This window comes from Condylura cristata, unplaced genomic scaffold, assembly GCF_000260355.1.
Source record: "Condylura cristata isolate star-nosed mole 26May11 unplaced genomic scaffold, ConCri1.0 scaffold00002, whole genome shotgun sequence".
NCBI classification, from domain to species: domain Eukaryota; kingdom Metazoa; phylum Chordata; class Mammalia; order Eulipotyphla; family Talpidae; genus Condylura; species Condylura cristata.
In genome coordinates this window covers 7,365,896-7,378,500 of record NW_004567103.1, presented here as the reverse complement: position 1 = coordinate 7,378,500, position 12,605 = coordinate 7,365,896, and the positions used below count along the sequence as shown (strand labels likewise).

Below are 12,605 nucleotides of genomic sequence, written 5' to 3'. Positions count from 1 at the left end.
CCATGAGACCCCAAAGTTTAGAGGGAATATTGATTTATGATGTTGCCACTGTATTAACATGTTCTATGCTCATTTTACTCATTGGGGAAGGAAGACAGTGGAGAAGAGCTCACTACAAAGTAATCTGCTTTCTGAGAAAAGAGCAATCAGTGTGTTTGTAGTCATTTCAAGGAGCTCTCTTGGTTTTAACTCTAACATTTCCCATTTTGGGCAGAACAGCTGCATTTGATGAGAATGAGAATGAGAAAATGAGCATGACCATTTACGGGCTTTAGGGGAGGGTTTCCAACATAACTAAAGTTACATTATAGGACTTACTTTTGAAATATTAGATTTTTATGGGAAACACATTTTTTTTCAAGCTTTACGTGGGTGATAGATTAAAACTAAGTCACTAGGCAATCTGATCTGTGGATTTGGTCCTATGAGAAGTCAGCACATTTTAGGTAGTGATTTGCATAGCTATTGTGCATATGCATGGAGTCTGATTATTTAAATACTTATGTTTTCACAATGTGCTTTTAAATTGGTCTGAGAAAATGTAAAATGTGAAGGATCTATTTTTTTTCCTGTTGAACAAAAAAAAGTCATAATTTCCTTTAGAAAACTTTTATTTGGATAAAACTTTGATATGGATCAATACCTCTAAGCAAAACATTTTTTTTTTAATCTTAGAGAAGCTACAATAACTGGAGTTGGAGGGAAACTCAAATTTCAATGACTCACATTCTAATTCCTTATAGCAATGAGGCAGGTGTGATTAGCAACCCTTAGAAATTAAAGAAGGGGTGGGAAGTAGAAGTAGAATAATAAAAACACAAACATACAATAAAGGAAAACTACCTAGATTTTCCACCAGGACTTTTATTCCCGTATTTTGTTTTTCCTGATCAGCACAAAAAAAATTGCAATAACAGCATAAGATGAATGCAACAACATCTTAGCTATAGCATTATCTTCCTGGGCTAACTGTGAACTAAAACTTAAGAGGCTTCTTCTAGAACCTCAAGAATCACTGGGGAGGGCCCTCCCTCTTAGTGCAATAGGTTAGGACACAGCACTGCAAGCAAACTGCAGCTGCCTCAATGCAAGTTCAATCCCTGGCCCCGAAGGTGATCCATATGGCACACCAAACCTCTCCTGTCTCTTTGCTGTTCCCCTCAGCAGTGTACTTCGTTGACCTGCCTGTTTTTTTCTCCCCTCACTCTGTCTCTGGTGAATCCTCTCACTGCTCCTGTACCTCATAAATAACTATGTCTTAAAAAAAAAAAAAAAAAAGAATCAGGAGGAGTTTTCTCCCAAACAAGTATGTTGTCTTTTTTTGCCACTCTGTGGCATAGAAAATATCTGGGATAATAAAGTTTTCATAACTTATTATTCTGGAAATCCGAAGTTTAGATGGAGACACATCCATTTCAGAAGCTCTGTATACATTCCTTAAGAAGACCAAAAAATTTTACGAACACCTAGCAGGGTTAGTGAACTAATGCACTCAGATGATGCCGGTACACATAAAACTACCTGTGGTAAGTGGTCCATAGGAAACTCCCCCAGAGTGACTGAAGCTGAGATATATGAAATTACACTAAAAATAATTTGTTCTGAATTTTAACAGAAAGAAAGAAATATGTCAATGTGTATGAGAACATAGCATGCCTAATATTTATCTGGTCCTTTTTGTAAATCTTCTTTAACAACGACCTGTGATTAGAAAATCCCTCCACAGTATGGGGGAAACTAGTTTTGATACCTGTTAGCACCACATTAAATATCCTTTCTTAAACTGAAGCCACACAACATTGATCCATTAATTTACAAAAGGAATAACCCATGTGAACATATGATCTTAATAAGAGTTTTCCCATATACTTACTTCTCAATTTTCTTGGCTTTTACACTAGCTGACCATGCAGTGCCTTGGCTTCCAAAGTTCTGTGGATGCAAGCAGTAGTTACTGAAACAGAAAAAAGGAGGTGAATATTTTATGTCTCCATGGAATCTATTTGGATAGCCTTATGTATGATTTATGTTCCACATGTATATGGAACACATGGGTTATTTTCTGATGGAAACAATTGGCTTAGTGTTGGTATAGTGTCAGTTTTGCACAAAAGAAAATAAGGAAATGGTCAGTTCAACAAAAAGTTAAATGCTTAGTGTTTTAAATATAGGCTGTATCTCACCAGTTTAAATTGTCATATTTTCGCTGAATAGAGTGAAAGTCTAGATTTTGGGAAGTGTCACAATATTATAGAAAGTAATCCTCATGAAGGGTGTGGTCAACAGGAAATAAATAGCAGAAGTGAAAAAATAAAATAAAGCTGAGCAATTGACCAGGCAGTTATTTTTAAGCCAATAGCAGTAGCTTTTATTAGAATAGAAATGATTCAAAACAGAGCCATCCAAAAATTAAACAAAAACCCTCCCTTTTGAATGCAGCATACATGGTGGAAAAAAGGCATAAAATGAAGATATGCCGTTCTATGTGGTTTGTATGGGGATTCTGAGCTTCATCAGTTAGATGCTTTCCCAGGAGAATTCCTGACACAGGTTTTGTATATTAATTACAATTTCTAGGATAAAAAATGTACAAACAAAAATCTTGAAATATTTGAATGTCATACATTCCAAAGAAAACATCTGCCGTGTGCATAAACACATGGATGCCAGCTCTACAGGGGTGGTTAAAATGTCTATGTTGTTTTGAACCAAAATGGCTTCAGGCGCTCTAATAAAAGAACTTACCATAGAATGCAGAGGTCTCCTTCATTTTTACCCAACTTGCCACAAAATCCCATACAAAAAAAATCATGAGGACTAGTAAGGTAGATTCTCCTATTTATTCCGATATAGTATATCTGCTTCTTAACTGATGAGGTCTGAGATAATGATGTTAGGAATGAAGTACTTAGAACCGGCCCTTATAAAATGTCCGTATACAGGATTGCTGTTCAAAGGCCAAATGGGAACTTGATTTAATAATTTATAGTCAAAACACAATCAAGTTTTTAGTGTCATTGAACACACCATCCTCAATAGCTATCTTAGCCATAAATACACATTTCTGAAAAAATGCATCATGACCATGCTTGTCTGTGGCTTCTCACTGTGGAAGTCACAGAGTTGTGATGAGCTGGACCCTTACCACAAGGTTCAGTTTTTCTTGAGTGAAATCATGAATCTGTTGAATCAGAATTCAGTTATCTGACAGTTTTTGGTTTGTAAAGTAGAGTTTGAGAAATGGGATGAAGCTGGTAGTTTACATGCTTCAGAATTCTTAATTGTGTCTGTAGAAAATGGGGCAGAAGAAGTAAGAGGTCTGTGTACATTCATCGGGTTAGAAGACAAACCTATAAATTCTTTCAAGGCCTCCATTCACACATCTGGGACTCAAAGAATTTCCACCACAGTCTCTCCTCTTGTGCGTCACAGTGAAACTTTAGAGAACAAGGAGTTATGACTAAACATTACCCTGATAACAGTGATGAACTGTGGGTATCTACTCATTGTGTTGCTGCCTGTTAGTTACAGTGACATTTACTGAACATTTATGTGCATTGTCTAATGATGAAAGTTAATAGTCCAACCACCATTTTTAAAAACATGGAAACTGAAGCTTAGTGATGTACATTAACTTACACAAAATTACAGATCTGGGATGCCTGAGTTGGGATTTTGAGGTCACACTGCTCAGCTCTCATGGATGCTACCTCCATTCTCACTACAAACTATCTTTTGCATGTTGACAAGATGGCAGAAAAATGTACTAAAACAGCAAGTAAAGACTAAGTCCATTTTTTCTTAAATATTTATTTATTTGTGTATACAAGAATTGGGGTACAGGCCAGAGGTACAGGGGGTGAGAGGACTCACCAGAGATAGAGTGGGGAGCAGAACAGGCAGATGCACTGAAGTACGTGGCTGAGGGGGAACACCATGGGAGACAGGAGAGGTCTGCTGCACCATGTGGGTCACTCCCTGGCCAGGAATTGAACTAGTGCTGCCGTGTGGCTGAAGATTACTTCATAATGATGAGACTTAACTCTTTACGCGCCTCGTCTATCTTGTGTGTTCACTTTTAATTTTGAAGACTGAATATAATTGTTGAAAAGTGTGTCTTATTCACTCACAAAGACAAGCCACATGACAATTCTCCACATCAGGCTATGTTGAAATTTTGGATTACCTGGACTCTTTGTTTATTTGCATAGTGCTGTGTGAACATGTAGAGGGGCACAATTCTCTCTTTACTAGTGCCTGGTTCACAACAGGCACACAAAACGCACTTGAACAAATAATCATAGAATCCAATACTTGTCCAGAAATAGGTGGCATCAACATGTGTACACACATCCATCCAATTTTCACTGTTCTAGAATTTGACTGGGTTTGGTGGTTGAATTTCATTTCCCTAGTTTTCATCTCCACCTAAAATTAGTCTTCCAGTACATCTTTCCATACTATTAAACTTTCATGATGTTGTTATCTAATATTTTCCCAGAACAAACATAATTTAACCAAGAACCAATTGAAAGGACAGAGGAGCACAATTAGCCTTGTTAATATTTGGAATTTGTAACTGTATAAGGAATTGCTTGTGTCATTTAGGTGGAAGGAACATTTAAGGAAAAAATTAAAAAAAAAATTGAATAATGGGGACACAGGGAGAAATATGCAGTTTTGCTGGAGGGCAGAGGGGAGTGATCATCTCCCTCCCTGAGGCATTATCTCTAAAATCCTAGTAATTCTGACTTGGTCTTCTAACTGTGGTAAAATTAATTGTCATAAAGTTATGTGGATTTTTTTTCTTTTTCATGTAGGTATATGTAGTGCTGAATTCCTTGGCAAAAGTGAATTTTTTATAATGGTGATGCTTAAAGTCCCTCAGAGTCATGTTCTTATGGATCTATTCCTGAGATTTTATAATCCTTTGTGGTACTAATTTCCTGTTTCTACGTCTGTCCACCACTCAAGCATCTAATCTGATGACTGATATTAAAACACAATTCAATTTCATTAGATAGTTGGAATTAAAAGACTCATTTCATTTTCCAACCCATTATGGCGCAACATCAAAGAAAACATATAAATCTTAAAGAAAAAAGTCAACAGTCAGCAAACAACACATCTATGCTCTAGTTTCAAAAATTTCTTACAGATTAGAATATAAATCTTTATATATGAATGGTCTTCAAATAAGGTATCTTGGAATGTGGATGCATCCACAGCTGAAATGCTAATAAACCCTGAAAAGAATTGACATTTCCATAACTATGATCCAGGTTATGGAACATGATTATAGATGTAAAAAGTTCAGGATGAAAATGATTTTTAGTCATAAAAGTGAAAGCTAATACTTCTGCATTAAATGGCTGATATTTTCAAAATATCTTTTTGAGCATTTTGAAGAAAGTAACAGATGTAAATGTAATTTATAACTTTTAAACGACCAACTTGTTGCCCTTGTTAATTGATTTTTCAGTCTGATACAATCACACCCCCTTCCTATAGCACGGTGGTTATACAATTGAAGACCATGGGCCTTCGTAAACCTTATTAGACTAGAAAGGCAAAATATTTATCTTGCATGTAATTCATTAATTCTTTTTTGTTGCTTAAAGCATTTTCTCTCTCCACTAATTTCATTGATTTCTGGCTACTTCAATGCACACTGATAGTCATAGTCTGCTGGTTTTCCACAGTCCACCTAGACTCAGAGACACAGCTGACAAGCTAACACTACTGTTATTGTCTGACTTCCTCCCATTCTTTCTAAATCATAATATTAACTAACATTATTCCATGTTTACAATTGTTGAACTCAGTGCTGAATTATTTTCAGTCATCAGCTCTCTTAATCTTCATATCAGCAGGTGGTAGGGATTGTGATGCTAACATTTTCTAGAAAGGAGTAATGTGTATTGGTTGAAAGTCCTAAGTTTTGCTATTATTATTTTTTTTTGAGTTGATTTTGGTTTCTCTGTCAGAAAACCTCAGGTTTTTAAACTTTCATGTGACAATGATAATCATAGTTACCACTGTCTGAACTCTCACACCATGAGATCCTGGTGATCAATGAAAACATTACAGCATTTTTAATATTGAACAGAACAGTCATTGAAACAGCAATAAGTAGAAATAAGTGCAATTGAGATCTGATATATCTTTTTTTTTAAATTTATTCATACAGAACTGGGGTACAGACCAGAGATGCGGAGGGTGAGAGGGTTCACCAGAGACAGAGTGGGGAGCAGAACAGGCAGATCATCGAAACACACTGCTGAGGGGAGCAGCGGGGCGGGTCAGGAGAGGTCTGCCACGCCATGTGGTCACCTCCAGAGCAAGCAGGGATCGAACTCATGAGGAAGTGGCTTAATCTTCTTAGTGCAGTGCTTTAACCCGCTGCACCACCAGGGAGGGCCAAGATCTGATATAGCTTATTGGTTTAAGAATCCATTTTTGGGAAACAAAATCTTGATTCTAATTCCATAAAGTAAACATTTATCTTTGCACACTCTATTTACTCTCTCACATTATCACGGGAGCAAGTTTTGGTCTTTAAACTGCTATTGTTGCTACTTTAAGGAAGTATATGCACTTGGGCAACATTCCTTTAATATTGATTTTAATTGCTCTGATTTTTTGTAATTTCTAATCAAAGATTTTCCCCAAACAGGTTTTCCCATAATCAATGACATTTCAAAATATTAGACCGTGACTTCACCCACTCCCCTGATCAAAGTAAATATGCTCTCCTCCCCCTAGGAAGTGTTCCTTACACATGATCTCCTCGAAGATGATGAGTTCAAATCCTGAGGAAGACCCTTTGGACACATTTCTCCAGTACATCGAGGACATGGGGATGAAGGCCTATGATGGCTTGGTTATTCAGAATGCATCAGACATTGCTCGAGAGAATGACCGCTTGAGAAACGAAACAAATCTGGCTTACTTGAAAGAAAAGAATGAAAAACGCCGGAGACAAGAAGAAGCAATAAAACGGTAAGTGTAAGCAAATATTCTAAGTCTTGTGCACATGAGGAAATGTGAATGCTGCTTAGGTTAAGGTGTTGTCACCTGGTCAAGTCAGGACTTGTCAAAGTTAGACTTTGACAATGAAACAAAATCCACCCTACTCAATCCTTTTCTTCGTTAAGAGAAGTTATTTACTGGAGTGCTGGGCAGATGGAGGTACAGATGGGATAGGGAAGGAATTCAGCTTCCTCGAAGTAAAAGTTCATATTGAACAACCTCTTGATAAAAACACACTAACTCTGTAATAGTTATCAGGGTGCAAAGGAAATCATCTCATATTGCTTTGGGTTTTTCTAGGCTGGCAAATAATCAAACAAGCACCAGACAGATTGATAAGAGAAAAAAATAAAAAGGAAGTTCAATAATAACATGTGCTCCACTTGAATACATGGGAGGCATCCAGGAAAAACTGAAAGCTGACCACATGGTTTCAGCCTTAAAATAGCTCAGCTGGGCCCTCCCTGGTGGCACAGCAGGTTAAAGCACAGCACTAAGAAGCTAAAGCCACTTCCGCATGAGTTCGATTCCCGCCTGCCCCGGAGGTGACCACATGGTGTGGCAGACCTCTCCTGACCTGCCCGCTGCTCCCCTCAGCAGTGTACTTCCTCGATCTGCCTGCTCTACTCCCCACTCTGTCTCTGGTGAAGCCTCTCGCCACCCCTGAGCCTCTGGCCTGTACCCCAGTTCAAATAAATAAATCTTTAAAAAAAAATAGCTCAGCTAAGATGGGAGGATTCTGGGGGCAGGTGTTAAGGTCAGATAGGGAATCTACCAGGGAAGACACACTCAAAAAAGGCCTGACTATTATGTAGATTTAAATTCTGTCTTCTTCAATGGTGAAGTTAAAGAAATTGTATTTTATGTCAGAATTCACCCAGTAGTTTCAGATGACCAGATCACTTAGAATGTATCCCCCTAGTTGTATGTAGTTGAAGAATAACTAACTTTCCAGGCACAGGGAAACCAACCAAAGGTAAGCAAACCTCTGACTCCTGAAAAAAGGGTTGATGGCCAGCTTGAATTCTGACTCCAATTCTGAAGTAAGGGGATCAGGCATAAATACATTAATCTGGAAACTGGAAATAACTGAGCCAAGTTAAGGCATCTTTCACCTGTGGTCAAGATTGGCATCAACAAGCAAACAATGAACACAATGTACAAAATGACCCAATTGTTGATGTCCAAGTTACAATGTAAATTCCTTGAAAAAAACAGTTTTGTTTCTCCTACAGTTCTCAGAACAAGACCTAAAACTGACTGATTGCTCAGTCACTGCTTGCTGTTACACATATTGATTTATTAAAGATATATTTATGGCATATATATATATATATATACATATACATACATATATACATACATATATATATACATACATATATATATGCAATATATTTATATTTTAGTATATATATATATATATATATTTACTAAGTATCAAGGAGTGTTCTAGAACTTGATGAGATACCAATAGACAGAATGAAGGAACCGTGTTCTCAGGGGAAGATCAATGAGGCCCAGCACCAAGCAAGTAAATATGTACAAATAGATGTGACAGGGGTAATATCTATTTTGTACACAGTAAAACAAAGCAAGATAAAGTAGATTGCAGATAGTAAGGAAGATCTTGTAAATAAAATGAAATTTAAGACTTTGGAAATGTACCTTCTGAGAGATGAGACCAAAGACATTCTTTGGAAGAGAATTCTGGCAGAGGCAAAAAGTAGGTTTGCTGTAGTGACCAAGACTGAATGCACATTTAGACTAGTGAGCCAATAGTAATGCAGAGCCTTATAAGCTTTGTTGTTTTACTCTGAAGGAGAAAAAAAAAATCACTGAAGAGTTTTGAGCAGTGTGGCTTGCTCTACCTTGACATTGCTCAGGGATTAGTCTGGTGCCGAGTACTGAACAGGTGAATGGGATGGGGCAGCAAACGCATAACCCAGAGAGAATGTTTTTGCCATAATTCAGCTGAGAGATAACAGTGGTTTGGACTAGGGTGGGAGCAAGAAGGTGACCTAAAAATGGTCAAGCAATGGGCACCATCAGGATTTTCTATTTGGTGAGATGTAGGAGTTGAGAAAGAGAAAGCATTGAAAATGGCTCTCAGTTTCATTTTGGGGTTCTTCTGAGTTGGTTGCTGGCTGTGTTGCATTTTTTTCCTGGATCATGAGAAGAATGATGCTTACATTTAATGACATAGTGAAGTCATGAAGAGAAGCAGATTGAGGTTAAATGTGGGAGAGCAGAAGGTCAATTTGGGGATGCTGGTTTTGTAACCCCTTTTAGAAATCTAGGCAGAGATGAATGATAGGCAGTGGCGTGGAGGACTTCTGATGAAGTCCAAAGCTGGAGATTTGTTATGACAGTTGTCTTCTGTAGATTTGAGTCATGAGCCTTGTTGAGGAGCCCTAGGATCAAAGCACCCAGAACATAAAAGCACGCAGGACCCTTCTTTGCAGCACCTGATTGCTTACATGATAGGAACAATAGAAGAATCCAGGAAAGAGGAAAAGAATCACAAAGGGATGTGAGGCCTCAGATTGGAGAGACAAAGGCTTAAAGAAGAGAGAGATTCTGCTGAATGATCAAATAGGTTGAAGCCTGTGTCTTTTTCTGCATGGGTGACGCTGGTGGAGGCTGTAACAAAAGTGCATGAGGATATTTGTGAGGGAGAGGGGAGAAATGGATTGAACAGAAATAAAGGACTATTTTGAAGACTTTGGAGGTTAAAAAATTAAATATGGAGAATAATTGAAAAGGACTGTGGGGTCTAAAAATGTACATTTTTCACCTCAAAAAGTGAACAATGCTGATACAGTGACTATAATAGGAAGGGAAATATAAAGACATAGGAGAGGGGCAGATACATAATGTGATGATGAGCCCATTGGGGGGCTCTCAGGCTTCGTAGGTAGAGCCAGACTGCTAAGCCATCCTAACAGTGGGGGTACCCCAGTGCATGGGTGAATGAATGATGAACAGATGAGTGGTGATCCCTGCATGGAAAGTACCCAACCTCCTACATCATATCCCAGACACTATGTGCTCACAGCCCCCACAGCTGCTTCTCTATAATGTCGCACAATCAATAACTTGTCACACTCTTTCTAGTTTTCCCTTACCCAATTATTTTTCTGGAATTCTAGTTTAAAGTGCAAATGTCTTTGGAACAGAGAGAATATCGGTGAGGGTCTAGGGAGGGACTTTGTACAGCCTGAGAACAAAGAAGTTTCTGGATGCTTTTGTGTTGAAGCTTGAGAAGGAATGTAGGTGAACCCATGCATGATGATTAGTCAGGCAGGGGGAAGCCGGGGGCCTTAGTGGCCCTGGCTGTGGGGATCTGAAGGAACCCCATCTCAGTGGCTATTGTCATGTCCAAATTCAATTTTCTATGCTCATAAGATGCCAGTGAGCCTGGGGTTCTGAGAATTAAAAAACAAACAAACAAACAAAAAAACCTTTTCTTCTCACATTACATAATAGGAATTTTTTCAACTCTCCTAATAAAAAAAAATATTTTTTGTATTTTTTTTTTAAAGATTTATTTATTTGTACTACAGAACTGGGGTACAGGCCAGAGGCTCAGGGGCGGTGAGAGGCTTCACCAGAGACAGAGTGGGGAGCAGAACAGGCAGATCTATGAAGTACACTGCTGAGGGGAGCAGCGGGCGGGTAAGGAGAGGTCTGCCACGCCATGTGGTCACCTCCGGGGCAGGCGGGATTCGAACTTATGCGGAAGTGGCTTTAGCTTCTTAGTGCAATGCTTTAAGCCGCTGCGCCACCAGGGAAGGCCATATTTTTTGTATTTTTAATAATTTTGAATCCTCTATATCAAGATGCAGGCCACACAGGCAGTCTGGGGTCCCAGGATTAGTGATATAAACAGAATACCCACATTAAAATTTAACACATTTTAATATTTTTAACATGCAATTTATGTCAAGTTATAGAGAGAAAATTCAATGTGACATTAATGAACACAATCTAATCAATTGAAATTATTTAACATGTCTGCTGAATGTCTTCTTAAATATATGCTGTGATTTAATATTTAGGGTGTAAATGCTGAAAATCTAAAGATGGGGCCTATTTGACCTTGGAAAGGCATTGATGATAATTCTCTGTGAAATATGCCAGTTGCAATTTCAAAAATGTGCAGACTGCCAAAAGATTGCTTAAAAAAATGGAAATAGGATTTCATATGATTGACCTTCTGGATCACATATGTGCTGAAATGCCTTTTGTGTTGAAGCTGGGAAAGCTTAAAACTGAGCTCTTGGAAAGAGAATATCCTTATCATTTTCTCTGTGTTCTAAGTCTTAGGCTTTCTGAGTCCAACTCCTTCTTTTTAAACTAACTTGAATCTCTTGCACTCCCTTCCTTAAACCTGCACTTCTGTTGCTCAACTAGGAATTTACAAAAGGCTCGTGAGTTAAAACTTCTAAATAAATAGTAATATTGTCAATGCTTTTCTTAACATTTGCAAATAATATTTGGTGAGAGAGAAAAAGATAGACTGAAAAGAAAAAAAGTTAATGGAGAATAAAAAAAAATCAGAACCTCATCATTTCTGCTATTTTAAATCCTAATAGTTTTGTGCAGACACTGTTAAATGAGATTTACTTTTTATTACAGAGTCTATAAGAAAACAGACTTCTAGAAGCTACAGTGTCAAACAAGTGAGCACACTTAAGATACATTACACAACCCCAGCGTGTTGAGTGTATGGGTTAAAAACAATGTATATGCAACAGGGATCATAGGTAGATCAAAATATTGATACAGCACAGATTGTCATTGAGAAGGGGCAGCTGACAAATGAGAACAGTCTGGCATACGTGTGTGTAGCTGTGAACACAGACCTGCTTTGGAGGTTTACGATTCTCCATGTGTCACCTTGAGTTCAACATCAAATAGCAATATTCACTGAATAGGATGATTAGTCAAAAGGTCATCTGGTATACCTACATGTGTAGTGTTGAGGTTTTGGTTCTGTCTCATTTCTGGATTCTGGAATTCTCACTGCATTTTCTCTCCTAATAATTAGTCAGGTACTTTGAAAATAAGTAAGAAATATCTCATGAAAGACAGCAAGACTTTGTCTTTTTTTTGTTTCCCAGCACTTGTCTTTGTATGTTTTCTATGATAGTGAGGGACTAAATTTTTTTTTTTTTTTAATGAGACATATACTACATTAGTGAAATTTCCCCTAAACATTGCTAGTCTGGAAGACAGCTCTCTTTCATCAAAGTAGTTCTGACACAAAGGACTACTTAGGCTGATTAGAAATGTCTCTATTCCCTGTGGGTGCCCTCAAGGGATTTATGGGAGGTTATATTTCCTCTTTAAAAGTGACAGTCAGAAATGCAATTAGATTACATACAGGTCCTGTAAAAGATACATGCAGTTGGGTATTAGTATTTTTGTGGGGGATCTATTCATATTAAGAGTTTCAGTATTTTTATTAGAGAGAAGCAAAGAACGAAGGCCCATTTTTCAGCACATGAAGAAACATAAAATAAATGTTAAAATAAATTCCTTCCTTTACTAAAATAATCTTTGTTTAT

General features: G+C 37.7%; 1 protein-coding gene across 1 annotated transcript in view; it reads left to right on the top strand.

Annotated features, from left to right (window-relative positions):
* Positions 1–12,605, top strand: part of NYAP2 (neuronal tyrosine-phosphorylated phosphoinositide-3-kinase adaptor 2) — a 193,960-nt gene that overhangs the window by 2,421 nt on the left and 178,934 nt on the right. Inside the window, exon 3 of the mRNA XM_012725066.1 lies at positions 6,766–7,002. Coding sequence (XP_012580520.1) covers positions 6,782–7,002 — 221 coding nt within the window. The 5' untranslated portion in view covers positions 6,766–6,781. The remainder of the gene's footprint in view (positions 1–6,765; positions 7,003–12,605) is intronic.